Raw genomic sequence first — 15224 nt, forward strand, 5'->3', positions numbered from 1 at the left:
TCCTCTTTCTTTTATGCAAGCAAACCCTTTGCCAGAGGTTAATCACTGCTTCTTTGCAGACATCTTTACAATTTTTTGTTCTTGTACTAGTTCCTAGGACAATTGTACATTCCCCTTACAGCTTCCAGATTTAACTCTTTATTTGTGTGGTACATTTGGCTTGGTAGGGAATTTTTCTCACCTTGGCAGAGGCCTGGAGGCTGAGTTTCACCATGGCCATTCTGAAAGGACACTTGCACCATATCCCAGAAACTTGTCTTCCTCTGGGTTGAGATTATGCTAGTGCCAACAAACATCCATGGAGCTGCAGGAATACCCAGAACAGCAGCAGCAGGGAAGGCTGTGGCCAGACCACAGGGGTGTCAGCATCCACAGTGGATTACTTTGAAGAAAAAGAGGTGAGAGAAGGAGTAATGAAGCCAGCATGGGAGAGTGTACAGCTGACGGAAAAGTGAGGAAAAGGCCAGGGCTCTGTACTGGCTAAAGACCCTGCCTGGTGCCTGCAACATGGGCATGCAAACCTTTGGGTACTTTTGATGGTAGCAACATGTGACACAGACACCTCGCTCCTCAGAGCTCCCTTCCCACCTCTGAAGGGGTTTCCTTCCCCAGCAGGGTATGGCATGCACACGTGTGCCTATGTGTGTGTACAAATGTGCCTGCCTGCCTCCCTGTGGGGAGGAGCAGTGCTGGGATCTCCCAGGCAAGCAGTGAACTTCAGTGGAAGGACGTGCCTGCACCTCCTGCCTGAGGCAATAGAATTTCTAAAAACTAATTCCCCAAAACGAGTGCCAAAAAGTTAATGAGCTTTGCTTCCCCACCACTCCCGCCAAGACTTCTCCCCCTTCTTGGGGTGCTCACATGGCAGCTGGGCTCACCACAGCTCTGCTTCTCTGCACATGGCCTTCCCTTGTGAGGTGCCATTTGTCAGAGAACTAGGTGCTAGGCAGGGAGAAAATGTGAGAAAGGGCCTTGGGATCACCAGAAGTTTTACTGTCCTGGGCAGAAAGGACACCTAGAGCTGCCTTTTTGCATTTCCCTGCTCTGAAAACACTCTGGCAGCCTGGACAGAGACAGTTTTGGGAGCTCTTGGAACAAGCCTTGGCAGGAGGCAGAGCCCAGGAGGTGCCAAGAGCAGCAATAAACCAAGGGGTTGAAATCAGGATGGGGAAATCCAAGGCCTGTGATGTTGGGCCGTGGGAGATCATTGGGTGAGGCAGCAAGAGACACATTCCTGTGTCTGCTTCTCTCTCAAAACCAAGGCTGTCTGTAAGGACCTAGGCTGTCTGTCAGTCATGTCTGTAAGGACCTAGGCTGTCTGTCAGTCATCTCTTCCTACTCACATCTGCCCAGGACAACATGGTCCCCAGCAAGAGCAGGGATCCTGCAGCATTGTAGCACAAGCAGTCTGAGCTGGACAGCAAGATACAGGAGTCAGCTGAGTCTGGGGAAGGTGTGTGGGCTGAAAGAAAACAATGACCCTTAAAAAGGCTTTGACAGTTTGGCTGCCACCGATACCCCAAAACCAAGACATGAATGGTCTCAAACAGGAGAAGCTCCAGGCTGCCTAGAGCTTCTTTTGAAACACTGCTGCTGTATTGAATCTGCACCACAGCCCCCAGGGGCAATGCCCAGCTGTGTTGCAGTTATTCTCAAGCAATTTTGCTGAGGAAAACTGAGGCCATCTCAGTCTCATGGAAGCAGAACTTTCCCTCTCTGTCTCAGAGCTTTGCTGGGGTACAGATGGGGGCATGTGCCTTGGTATTCAATTAGCAAAACTATGCAGCTCTTCATCCTTCCCAGCCATCTGCCTGGAGGGCTGCAGCGCTATTGGAAGCCCACAGCTAAGGAAGACATAGGAAATCCTGAGAACAAAGGAAAAAGGCCAAAGAGCACCTCCAGTGCAGAGTGTTTTTCCAATTCAAAGCAAGCCAAATCTACTCTGGCATCTAGCTTTAGAGACTTCTATCCCACCCCTGGGTAAATGTAATTTTCTGGAGGATTAATTCAGATGGCTATGAATGACCCTATTTACGGGGTCTCTGCTGTGTTTGTGCCTCCTAAGGCTCTCTGGAACAAGTAGTAGTTTTTCTGGGGCACTGCCATCCACAAGATAAACTGCAGATACGAGCACTCCTGAAAGAGGCAATCTTGGGAGCTGCCAGGGACAGGACTGTTGTGGTGGGAAATGAGTCAGCTGGAGCTCTCATCTGGTCTGGTCCCTGCTCTTGTCTTTGCTGCACCTGGAGCTGTTTTCAGGAAACAGCACTCCTGTCCCAGAGGCACCAGGACACACTGCTCTTGCCTAGAGGAAGAACCACTAAGAAACAAGAGGTGACAATCAGTCTGGGAGGGAGAGAAGTTATGTGGAATGCACAGGTCTTGTCTTGTCCACACCCATCCTGGGGAGAAAAGGGGGAGGCTGAATGAGACATGGCTCAGCTCCTGACCAGAGCCCACAGCTTTCCAGGAAGCCCCAACAGCTGTGTGTCCACAGGACCTCTGCCCAGAGCCATCCCATAGTACCCAACCAAGTCTGTTCAGTGCCTTCCTGCACCACATATCAAACAGCTGTGGGCTTCAGCCAGCATGCCCACAGCCTTTCCTCCTCTTCCCTCCAACTAGGCACTCCCAGCCAGGCCTCTCTGACTATTTAGCTTGTTGCTTTCTGGCCCATGTTTTTCCCCCCAGCTGCCCTACGTAGTTAGATCCTCTGTGCCCAGCCAGTGACCAACACACCTCTCCAGCTCATACATGTCAGGAACTGTCTGCTGCTCACTGTGCACAGGACACTGCACAACATAACCCTGTTCCTGGTGGCAATGGCAGCAGCAAACACAATGAAGGGGATGACAGCATTTGCATCATCTGCTGTCACTGCCCAGAAATATTTCTCTCTAGTGTAGTAGGCAGACTTCATTACAGGATTGCTTAGGATTCTCATCTGCAGCAAACCCCTTCTGCCAGGCTGCTGTGTGATGGCATTAACCATTTTCAATGAGAAGCCTTCCTCCCACCTCTCAGGGGTTTCTACCCTGCTCCTCTCAATCTTCCACAGAACCTGGATTTTTCCTGGCTGATCTGGGTCTCTTCTGCCTTGTCTTTGTATCTGCTGAAGTTCCTAGGAAGATCTGATTATTGAAATCACCACTCCTTTTCTTCCTCTCCAAAATACAAGTTTATTTCAGTGAAGAAAGATGGTTTACAGCTGAGGCTCAAACCCACAAGGAAAACAGGTGTTCTTCTCCTGATGCTTTGTCTTTCTCACAATTTGACAATTTTGGTTTCAATTGTACTGGAAAAGCTACCCTCAGCTCTTGTCAGCATGGCCTCTCAACAATCTTTGGAATGTAAAACTAATGTCTCTCACATTAGTTTTACAATACATTGTATGTATTTAATTGATGCACCTTGGAAGTGCACACAGCTCCTCATTCCCTCTGCACTACAAGAATGTGTTCAGGCCTCTTCTTTGGCCAGAAGGACATGAGTTCTTATGTCTGTATGAAGGCACATCAAGGAGAAGTGTGACAAATTTGGTCTCTTCAGGCCTCACTGGATATGACCTTCTGGTCACTACCAGTTTATACAGCAGTAACAGGGCATATCTATGGGACTCCCGTGTCTTCACATCTCCAGTTTTGATTTTATCAAGAATCTAGATTAATCTGCATTGTGATGGATTCAAAAAATAAAGAAGCTGGGGTTATTAATAAATGTTTTCACAGTGACCTCTTCCCCCAGTGCAGTTTCCTCACATAGCATCCTCTCTAGGAGGAAAATAAGGGCATGGATGCTTCCCATAGCCCAAGCTGTGTGCGAGTTGGTGAGTAGGGCTAAGGACATGTTCCCTAGCAGGGTGCACACTGCCAGGCAAAAGAACTGGCCAACCCAGTTGAACAGAGCAGCCTACACAGAAGAACCTCTAGATGAAGGTGTTTACCCTATTACTGGAGGTTTCAAAACACAGGTTACCCAAACACCTGAAACTATGTGTTAATGCACAGCACATGGATTCTTGGCACTAGGGGGAAAGAAAAACATCTTAAATACACCTAAAGTTCACTAGAACTGTGTGTCTGATGAAGAACTGCATCAACTGTTATTATGCACATAGGTAATTTTCCACTCAGCAAGAAGAGTAGCAGATTATACTTAAAGATGGGAGAAAGCCACAGTGGTCCAATGCTTGACGTGCTCCCTTTGCTTCCCCCCTCACAGCAGGGAAACCCAAAAGCAAGATAAAATCCTGTGCAGGCTGTTTGAAAAACACAAACACACTCTGGATCAGGAGAGGGTTTAAAGTGCACACTTTTATTTTCTATTACAAAGGCTAAAAGAAGCAAGTTTGGTTTTTCTTTCTTTATTTAAGAACAAAAACAAAAATGTTGTTAAAACATCTACATATTTATCCTTATACTAGACCTTATGAAAGATACTAAGTTCTTTTTTTAATAGTAAAGCGTGGTATTCTTAAATTATATTAATATGAAGACATATTAAAGGACTCAAAATCATTACTACCCAGCTCAGAACTGCAGCATCCCCTTGCTATCTTTTCCTTTCACTTGCTAAAACCCATCAATTTTTGACATACAGTTTCATACAAGCTAAGTAGGGTATTTTTTGTTGGTTGTTGGTTTGTTTTGTGTTTTTTTTTTTACTTCTCCCTGTAAAGGCCTAGTTAACACCAATGCCAGTGTCATTTAAATCCCTGCCCCTACCAAAGAATTTGGGAAAAGATTTTCACTATGTCCTTCAGCATTTAATAAGTTTCTGCTCAGTGTGAATGTCTGTAGTTATTTTACAGGATATGAGATTTTCTTCTAATGTTATAAAATTAAAACATCACTTCCTTTGTTAAAAACTCTCAAATTTGATTCTTTGCTGCAGAATTTTCTTCTTCCTCTCTCACACAAATAAAGAAGAGAGAGTTATCACAGGGCCTTGTGAACACACCACTAAAGCAGCCTCTACAACTCGTGGTTTATCTGCTGTAGAGCTGCAAGCACTGAGCATTTCTGCTGAGAGCATATAATGTGCTGAAGAAAACCCTCTTGGCTTGATAAAGCAAGCCTGAGAAGTCAAGTGTGAAACTTCCTGCCTTTCACAATGTCCCTTTAAATAATATAAGCAAAGCCTTATATTAAAACTTTACTCACTAGTTAGCAGTATAATACTCTCTCACTGAGATGGGACTGCAAGGACATACTAAAGGGTTTCAAAAATGTGAACAGAGAAACCTGTCCCATCTCAAAGCTTATACCTATCTATATAAAACCCTCTCCTCTTTTGTTATTTCCCTTTCCCTATCTCAAATAATAGGCTTCATAATTAAACTGGAGATGCTGCGTTTCCTGGCTTGAGTCCTTTTCCTTTACCCTCATTTAAAAGATTCCTTCGATACCACACACATATAATATTATATAGAGCGATATATTTAATACCTGTGTATATATGCTTCATGGGAAGGGTCACATATATACACACTAAAACAGGTCTGGTGACGAAGTACTGCAACACCACAGACCAGGTTATCATATCAGGGAAAACAAAGAGACACTTGATGCAACCCCCATGACTGTGGGCCTACCTCACCTCACCTCTCCTCACTCTCACCCCACCCTCTCCCCATCTCAGCCCCAGCCTGAACCTCTGAAGCCCCACTGAGCAGCTCAGCTCTCATTGCAGAGATGGGGAGAGGGGAGAGTGACTCACTCTGTAACTTGTTTAGGTTACATGAGAAATCATGGCTCAGCGAATGCCAGAGTCACACTAGAGATGCAGGTTTGTTTTAAAAATAAAAGCCACATTCCAGTGTCCCCCAATCCAGATTTCCTTCCTTGGCATCTCTGCCCAAGAAGAGCAGAGCAAGATAACCCAGGAGCTGATGCCTGTCTCCTCCCATCTCTAAAGTTGACCACTTGAGCACAAGGATGACTAGGAGAAGGTACCATAGCTACCACGAAGAACAGAGGAGAAAATACAGCACCTGACCACTCAAAAACTGCCATGTCTGATATTGCTCATAGCAAACCAGAGATTACCATCCATATTTTAAGGGAGAGGAAATAAAGCTCAGCAGAAAAGTGGTTAAGCTGCCCAGGTAAGAGGCTGAATCCCCATCCCCAGAGGTATTTAAAAATACATGTAGATGTGGCACTTTGGGACATGGTTTTGTCTGGGAGCTGGCAGTGCCAGGTTAACAGCTGGACTTGATGATCTTTGAGGTCTTTTTCAACTAAATGATTCTAAGTGCAGAAGTGCATTCAGTTTGCTTACAGCACACTGTGTCCCTGGAGACATTCCAGCACTCTGCTCCGCAACTGGACCTGAACTATCCCAGTGGAGCTGAAGCACCCTCCTGAAGGCTGGTTTAGAAAGATGACAGCTGCCCCACACCATCTCCACATCTCCCGATTTCCTCACCCCATCTCTCCTGAAGCTCTGAACCCCAAGGATATGGGAGCAGAGAGGAATGGGAGGATGCAGCAATGCCAAAACACCAAGCAGTTCACGGCCAGATTGTATTTACCATGGATACAGCCCTGCCAGCCCCAAGGGCTCTGAGACTGCTGTCCCAGGAGAATCTGTATGAAAAAGACATCCCTGATGAAGGCTGGGAGAGAGATGTGTTTGTGTTTGACTGGATGGTGCCATCCATGCATGCAAAACTGCAGAGCACAGCTGGACTGCAGAAGAGAGAAGGAAAGGGAAGCTCAGAACAGGGAACACATTTACTGCTTACAGGATGAGACTGCCAGAAAGGACAAGGCTGGCATGCAGCAGCAGTACTGCTGCCCCTTATAAAAGCAAAACTTCTGTCCAGAGTTCAGCATTACTGATTAACTCATCAAAGCACACATCAGGCAGCACAAGAGCAGGCCATGGCTGGGTCCCACTCATTCTCCACCACTGTCCCTGCTCTGGGTCACATCCTGGTTGCACTGTGCATCCACAAGCTCCCTACTCTGGCTCTGAGGAGGAGGGAGCTGGACCTCTGGTACTGGTAAGCACTTCCAGCTGGATTCCCATTAGCTTAACTTCGCCTGTGCTGCGCAATGGTGGCCTTTTAAATGGGTCCCCACCCAGTTCTTCTGGCAGTGCAGGGAAAAATGCAGCTCTAAGTAACCAGAAACACGTGCCATTTAAAGAGTAAGAAAGAACACCATTACCTTCCTCCCTCCCTCCCTTTATTCAGGACACAAGGCAACACAGAAACACAGGCTACTTTTGGTGACCACCTCCCTCCTGACTGATACTGCTGCTGTGTGGACTTTAGTGACACACGGTGTGTCACAGACTCCACTACACCTCCTAGATGTGTTCTGTTTTACTTGCACCAGTCACACAAGCCAAAAAAAGCAAACCCAAGCTATCTGCCCTGAATACCTGCCACACACTGAAAAAGACATCTAATGAGAAGTCACCAACTTGCTTTCTGAGTACAGTCAGCTGAAGTTTGAAGTCACCTACAACCTGGTTCCAGCTGCTGCAGGCAGTTTCATTACTTTGCTGCTTTTACCTTGCACTCCTTAAACCACACAGCTGTTATCCTCCTCAGCACCAGCTGATGCCTCAGGGCAATACAGACAGCTAGAGCATAAGCCTAGATCTCTTAAGCCAAATCTAGTGGTTTTCCTTCTTTGCACCACAATTTCTATTTCTTTTGGTACCAAACTCCCAGAAGAGCAGAAGGGCTGCAGCAGAATAAGTGGCACTTAGTCTGCAGCACTGAGAGAAGGAACATATGAAATTCTGGTCACCTCCTTTTAACCAGATTTCATAAAATCATAGAACAGTCTGGGCTGGAAGGGACCGTAAGATCATCTAGTTTCAATCCCACTGTCATCTAGAAGGACACCTTCTAGACCACATTGCTCAGAGCTCTATCCAACCTGGCCTTGAACAGTTCCAGGGATGGGGCATCCACAACTTTTCTGTCCCCCCCCCTTGGCTTTGTCCTCCAGACCTCTGCAGTCATACTCTGAATTGAAAGACAGAAGAATGACACAAGGAGAAATTCTCTGATTTGCAGCCCAATACAGACTGAATTAATTCCTTTGAATGAAGGACAGTGAAAACAAAAAGATGGAGTGGAAGGGGAATTTGGGGGAAAGAAGAGAGAAAAGATGGATCACAAACTCAGTGAGCGTGACGTCGCTGGCCAACGAGAATTAAATTCACAAATTCATTCACTAATAAATCATTGTCTCATAATCTTAAAACAAAAGAAAAGAAAAGGTTCTCATTGCGAGACACAGATCTCGCTCTCCCTGCTACTGCCCCTCGGAAAACCCACCCCGTGTTTCTGCAGCCGACAGACTCTCCCCGGCTCACACTATACGTCATCCCGCAATAGGAAGTTGTATTTCCCGAAGTCGTCATCCCTGGGGCAGAGCAGCATGTCCTTGCGAGCTTTGGCCAGTTTCTGTTTCAGCACTTCCCTCCGGTCCAGCCACTCGGTCAGCTCGTCCTGCCCATGGGCGTAGCGACACTCCTCCCCCTCAGGACAGGCCTTGTTCTTCTGGAACCTGCCAGCACAAGGAGCGCAGTCAGGAGAGCACCCCCAGTGCAGGGGTTGGAGCTCTCTGTCTGGGATACTTGAGCAGGACCCACTGAAACATGCTGTGAACTCTCCTTTTTAAGGGTGAGCTGATTGTCCTACAAACCCATGTGCAAGTGGGAAAGACATCAAGGCTGGAAAAAAAACAGCAGCAAAACCAGCAATGGCTACAAGGGGATTTAGTCAAGAGCACAAAAAAATGTGAGCTGGAACTGGACCAGCAGGGATGAGAAAAAAATAATGCACAAGAGAGGAAATGCCAGGTAACCAACATGAAAGACAAGAACCTTCTTGCTAACCAAAGTGGCATTTTTAACCATCACAAGCTTTCTGAAGGCACCTTAAGGTGCTGATTCAGAGGGCGTGATACATTCAAACCATTTAATAAGGCACCTGGGATTCCCCCAAGCACTGGCCCAAGGAGACTGTTCAGCAGCCTGAGAGCAGAGAGCATCCTGGCTATCAAGAGCACAGGTGCAGACAGGAAGCTCTCCTTTTCTAAAGACACATGCTCAGGAATGTGTTTTTATCCCTCAGTATTGTGGCTGAGTACCTCTGTGATCAAACAGCAGCCTCACTGTCACCCAAACCTGTCATCTTATCCCACTCCTCCTCCATGCAGAAATCACCAAGAACTCTGTGAGAGGATGAGGAGGGATGACTGAGGCCCTGGGCCTGTTACCCTGTCCCTGCAGCAGCAGCACAGGAGGGAGGTGAGACAATGGTACCTCTCACAGAGCCGGAATTCGCCCATGGGGAAGCGGTAGCTCCAGCAGCTGGAGTCACTGTCTGAGGTGAAGACCTTCTCCTTGTGCTTCTCCGACTGGATGTGCTGCTGCCATTGCTTCTTGCTGTTGCTGTTTTTCCCACAGAGCCAGCAGTGGTAGCCCATCTAAAGAGTGCACACAGGGAAAAAGGCCGGTCAGTGCAATAACATTCATGTCCATTGGCATTCCCTATGCTGGCACTGCCTCTCCCTCTCTTCTTCCAGAGCATTCTGGAACGCTCCACTCAGTCTATGACTATCCACACTTCTCTGCCGTATTGTCTTTGAGGAACTGACACTAAAGGGGAACAGAGGAGATGCTCTGTCAGAGTTTATCTATGGCTCAAACAGGCTTAGGGGACAGGGCAGCTCAGTTCATGCAGGACTCTTCAGCAGCACACACCCTTACATCAGTACCACCCATGGCATAAGGAAACACATCTGCCTCTAGTTTTCCAAGGCTTCTGTGACAGCTATTCTCCAAGTTTCTCCCTCTTCTGACAGGCCTGCGATGGTTTTGCCAGCTTGCCTAGGAGCAGGCAGGAACCCTGGAGAGAGGCTGAGCTCACACAAAAGGGAACCTAAGGTAAACTCCTAATGACTTGGGGATTAACAGAAAAGCCATTGTAGAGCCTTGTTGACCCCAGGTCGATCTCTTCCCACTTCAGCTGTGCTGCCCCTGCTGTCCATTTAACCTGTGTTAATACAGGCTCTGTTCCACTAGAGAAATGCAGTCCTGCTAGCCACACCTGGAGCACAGGAGAGAGGCAGGCTGGCAGCACTGAGGAGGAGGAGGAGGAATGAAGGACAAGAGGTCAGCTTATTACCATGATGTCCGCATAGTCAGTGGGCATCTGGATCTGTTTCTCCCCTTCTCGCGAGGTGAGTGGTGTTCCTTCTCCAGGCTTCCCAGGATTGTGTTTCTTTAGCCACATGTCATAGGTCTGCTGCATATCTAGTACTGCACAAAGGTGACACATGAAACCACTCAACAACCTCCCACTTGGTGCACAAGCTATGAGAAAAGGACAAATGCTGGGGCAGCCCTTCCCTCCCCTCGCCTGTGCAGCAGCACCAGACTGAAGGGCTGTGCCCCATGTCACCTCCTCAGACAGGACCCCTGGGGAGAGGAGCCAAATTCACAGCACACCACCTGGCACGGGGGCGGGGGTCTTCTATCAGTCCAGGGGCAACTGTGACAACAGCCACACAAACTTTTCAGAAAGATGGCAAAGTGCTGCAAGATCTCATTGGAATTCACTCTACAAGATGATTCTCCAAGAGGCCTGATTCTACTTAATCTCAAGAGACATCTCATCCAATCAGGAAGCTAAGGCATGGCTAGTTTCAGATCCATCTCTTCCCTCTAAGCCCAAGCTTCATCCTCAGCACTAGAGAGGGAGGAGAGCTCCTAAGCAAGTTGGCCACAGGAAGCACTGCAGAGGGGAGGAAGACCTAATGATAGCTTGCTCTAAGTTCAAAACCTGCCCAGAGAACTGCAGTCAATGTCTCTCATGGCTTTTGATTTAAAAGCCATTCAACATACTTCTGGGAAGGGAAATTTGAGGTGGAAGCTCTAACTAGACATCTGCCTTTGCAAGATCAGCTCCTGAGAGAGGCTATGGAAACATTTATGTTTGCAGATATCAATATGATGCTCTAAGTGTGATGCGTTAGTGATTTACTCCTTGCTAAATGAGTGATTGAGGAACTTGAGGTAACTGGGGATAATGAATGCAAATTCCCCCAAACTGAGACAAGGCTGTTGTTTGAAGATTCACCTTTGTGCTTGAGCAAAACACACACAGACTGATGTGCTTTAAAGGCCCCAGCAATGAAATGCTTTGAACTGCAACAAGTAACAGTTTGGCTCAGCAGAGAGAAGGACCCTCCACAGAACCAAAAAAACCTCAGGGCAGGCCTGAAATCCTTCAGGCTTTCCAGCAGCTCCAACAGAGGTAGATGAGCACCTGGACAGCTGGCCTTTTTTCCCCAGCCTCCTGTTGATCTGAATAAACAAGGATTTCTACCACAGAGCTGGCTGTCCAGGATATGGGCAACCCCCCCAACTATTGCCCAAAAGGTAAGCCTGCAGAATTAAATATAGACTAGTTTCTCCACAAAGGCACCACCCAGCAATGTTCTCATTCAGGATCTCAACTCCACCCCTTTGAATATAATGCCACGAGCAGGGAGTGCCACAGCCCAAGACCAAGGAATATGAGTAGAAATAAGTAAGGCAGCCAAGGCAGATAGACAAGAAAGATACAGGAGCAGCTACAGGCCAGGACTGGTGCTTTGGCAGAGCTCCATACAGAGCCAGGCCTGGGACATTGCAGGCAACTGGAAGGACAGTACAGAGTGGATTCAAAAGTGATACAGAAAGAGAGGGCAGCAGTGAAGCAGTGTAAGACATAAAACTGTTGTGCACTAGTCCCACAGCAAGGGACTCAAGAGATACATGCCCATTTATGAAAAGAGCAGCTGTAGACAGACCTGACACACAATCCCACATAAACTCATGGCAGCAGCTCCATCTCTGTTGTCAAGAATATGTCTTAACAGACCCTCCAGATGCCCAGATGTCCTCTTCCCTCTCCCCAGACTCTTTGGTCCACATTCCCCCCCCCCATTTTTAATTTCTAATTTCCCCCCTTGCACTTACTTTTATTTTCCTTCATGAAGGTCCACAAGTCTCTCTCCTCAGGGCTGTGGGCAAAGGAGCAGTTGCCCACATACTGGCATCTCCTGCCATTCTGTGCATGGATACACAACTGTTAAAAGACAGAGAGAAAAATTTAGCATCTGCACAGTCAGTCCTTGCTAGAGGGGAAAGTGGGTTTGATAACCAGCTGGGGCATTAAATTGCACAGGAGAGGTTGCAAACAGGACACTTTATATATCATTAACTCATGATTCTTTTCCAAAGTCTCCTGATGACATAAACACACAGGCAGTTCAGCAGCTGCTGCCATTTCCATAGGTACTGGGTGCAGATACAGGCCAACAGCAGGAGCATCCTGGATTGACCCAACAGTGTTTCCTACTGATGAAGCTGCTGGTCCCCAAAGGTGACTCATTCCCCACCTTCTCTGAGTGAGTGAAGACTGGCCTTACAGATTGCTTAGACCACACTGGTGCACACACAGCTACCAACAGCATCATTGCCAGAGAAAATGTGAAACTTTCTAAACATCATATTTACTCATCATCTTTTCTCCCCCTGTCCTGGCACAAAAGGAAGACCTACCATAGGGTAGGGGGAAGGAGCTTTCTCCTTCCAGAGAAAAAAGAAAGGAGAGGGAGAGAGAAACTATCACGACATTTGGGGCTGGGGTTGGAGGCTGGATATCTGTAATTTTCCTCAACACGAGGCTTTTTAGCTGAGTTCTTAGTTTTGCTTTCAAAACCCATTGTGAGCAAGTTTCACAATCCATAGCACAGTCACAGCAAAGGCAGGGATAGGCTTCTCCTAAACATCTTGCCTCTCACCCACATTGAGAAACCCTGACCTAAGGGGAGTCTTAAATTTCATTCCCAAACCCTGTGCCAGCCAGAGATGCATTAACAGCTTTTGTTATGCATTAACAGCAACACTGGAAACTTGCATTTGTGCACAGAGTGGTTTAAATGGGCATTGCTCCTTCTTCTGCTCCATCTTTCTGCTGGATGTATTTTTCTGCCATCAGTCTGTCCTTACCTCCCATCTCAGCCATCATGTGCTTGCTTCCCTGACAAATCTTCAAGGCAGCAGCCCTCAAAACACTGCACCGTGGTGGAAGGGAAAGGGAAAGGGATGGGGCACCTGGCCATGGCGGGCGTGGGGCTTACATCATATTGCTGTGGGAAGTTACGGATGGAAGGCAGTGGTCGGACTGACACCCACTTCTTCTTAGCTTTGGACATCACCAGCAGGACACGGCGTTCCTTCGTCCAGCTGAAGAAGAGAGAATAAATCAAGAGATACACAAGAAAGAGCAGAACAAATGTTCTTTACCTCAGAGACCCTTAAATACTGAGAGAGGAGCAGATCCTCCTGTCCAGCTTGTCCCTGCACTATCTAGACATGCGTATCTGTGATGGAGAAGCCACAAGAAGGCTGCTTTAGAAGGACTTCTCCCTGTAAATATTACCTATTTCCTGGGGTACCTCCTTTCATAAAGCCACAAAAGTCTCCCCCAAATCTCTCATGGCATCACCACAGATTATTAAACAGCTGCATTCCTTTGACACAGCCTATTCTTGTGCAATCAGATCCATGAAGAACACTTGGGAATATTTTCTGCTTGAAAGGTGCAATAGAAATGCAAGTCATTACAAGCACTACCTTATGAACAGTGCCAGGAAGTATTTCTTCTCCTTCAGCTCCAGCAAGGGATCACCAGGAGATACCCTGAGCAAAAACTCCAGCTCTATTCAGCAGCTGCACAAAGAGGTGTTATTTTTCACATCCGAGGAAGCAATCCTCACCCACTTACTTCCTCCAGAAACTGCTGCTTCTGTCTCTTCAACAAAAGTTTTACATTTACAATATTAAGCTGGACTGTGCCTTTGTGGTCTGTGTTATGGGAAGACAAGTTCTATCAACCCTTCCATCCTATCCCTGCAGGCTGCCTAGGTGACACAGGCCACAGTTTCCATGACCAAACAGTGACTTACTAGCCAATATTTCCCTTCTAGGGGGCTTATAAGACAGATGGGGACAATTTTTTTTAGTGGGGCCTGTAGTGTTGGGACAAGGGGTAGTGTCTTGAAACTGAAAGAGGGTAGATTCAGACAAGACATAAGGAAGGAATTTTTTATGATGAAGGTGTTGAAACACTGGCACAACCCAGAGAGGCGGTGGATGCCCCATTCCTGGAAACATTCAAGGTCAGGCTGAGCAACCTGATCTAGTTGAAGATGTGCCTGCTCATTGCAGGATGGCTGGATTAGATGACCTTTAAAGGTCTCTCCCAATCCAAACTGTTCTAGGATTCAATGCTTCTATCACACCAAACATTCTCATGGGCCCCAAGGAGTCAAGAAGTGCAAACAGACATAAGATCCATCATAGAGGAGCAACCAAAGCAATGAAAGAGCCAAAGGAAACTAATTTAAAAGGAAGCAGGGTATCTTGAATCATTTCTAATTGTGACCTGACAGACATCTGCAAACAGCTAAGTGCATAAATACATGTAGAGGAGAACTCTGTTAGTGGCCTTGGTAAAAAGAAATTATAGAAACTGGGAGAAAAGGGAATTGTGGGATCTGGACTGCCTGTGCCAGGAGTAACAGTCTGCACAATGCTGGCAACAAATACACACAGTAAAGAGAGAAGGAAGCTGGAAAACAGCTATCTGCAATGCCTGCTATAGTGACAAACACCCTGAGCAGTGAGAGGCTGCTAGGAAACCTTACAGCCTCTTCCAAAGATGCCAAATGAAGCCGTGGAGAAGGCAGGATGAAAAATTCCTGCCCTTGAAGAGGGGTAGAGGAAAGAGAAGGTTGAATTGCTCACCAGTGGGGGGCTTTGGCACTACAGTACTTGAGGTCTTTATCTGGCTCCACCAGCTGCCCGTTCGACCAGCACTGGCCACACACAAATTTCATCTGGAGGTCAAAGGTGCTTGACATGGGATTCCGGGGAGAAGCCTGGGGAAAAGAACCACAGCCTCAGGTGAACAGAGGCAAAATGCACCCCCAAACCTGCCACAGAGATGCTGGCAGCTCCCTGCACGCCTGTGTGCCAGCAACAAGCCAGATTAAATCAGCTCTTTTGCCAGTGTTAGCCGGTGGCCCGATGAGATACCAGACAGGAGCAAAACCACTGCTTGCTTCAGCATGATTTCCTGGGCTTTGACATCTGGCCAAAAGCACAGACAGCCTGGCAGCTTCCAGCACTGACCAGGC

General features: G+C 47.2%; 1 protein-coding gene across 6 annotated transcripts in view; it reads right to left on the minus strand.

Moving 5' to 3' along the window:
• Nucleotides 1-4293: 4293 nt before the first annotated feature.
• ZC3H7B (zinc finger CCCH-type containing 7B) overlaps nt 4294-15224 on the minus strand; it is a 47163-nt gene continuing 36232 nt past the window's right edge. For all 6 annotated transcript variants that reach the window (XM_064702333.1, XM_064702329.1, XM_064702327.1 and 3 more), the window contains exons 18-23: nt 14833-14966; nt 13164-13269; nt 11998-12106; nt 10160-10293; nt 9295-9458; nt 4294-8534 (exon numbers count right to left, since the gene is read on the minus strand). In XM_064702333.1, coding sequence (XP_064558403.1) covers nt 8342-8534; nt 9295-9458; nt 10160-10293; nt 11998-12106; nt 13164-13269; nt 14833-14966 — 840 coding nt within the window. In that variant the 3' untranslated portion in view covers nt 4294-8341. The remainder of the gene's footprint in view (nt 8535-9294; nt 9459-10159; nt 10294-11997; nt 12107-13163; nt 13270-14832; nt 14967-15224) is intronic.

This window comes from Zonotrichia leucophrys, chromosome 1A (assembly GCF_028769735.1).
Source record: "Zonotrichia leucophrys gambelii isolate GWCS_2022_RI chromosome 1A, RI_Zleu_2.0, whole genome shotgun sequence".
Lineage (NCBI taxonomy): Eukaryota > Metazoa > Chordata > Aves > Passeriformes > Passerellidae > Zonotrichia > Zonotrichia leucophrys.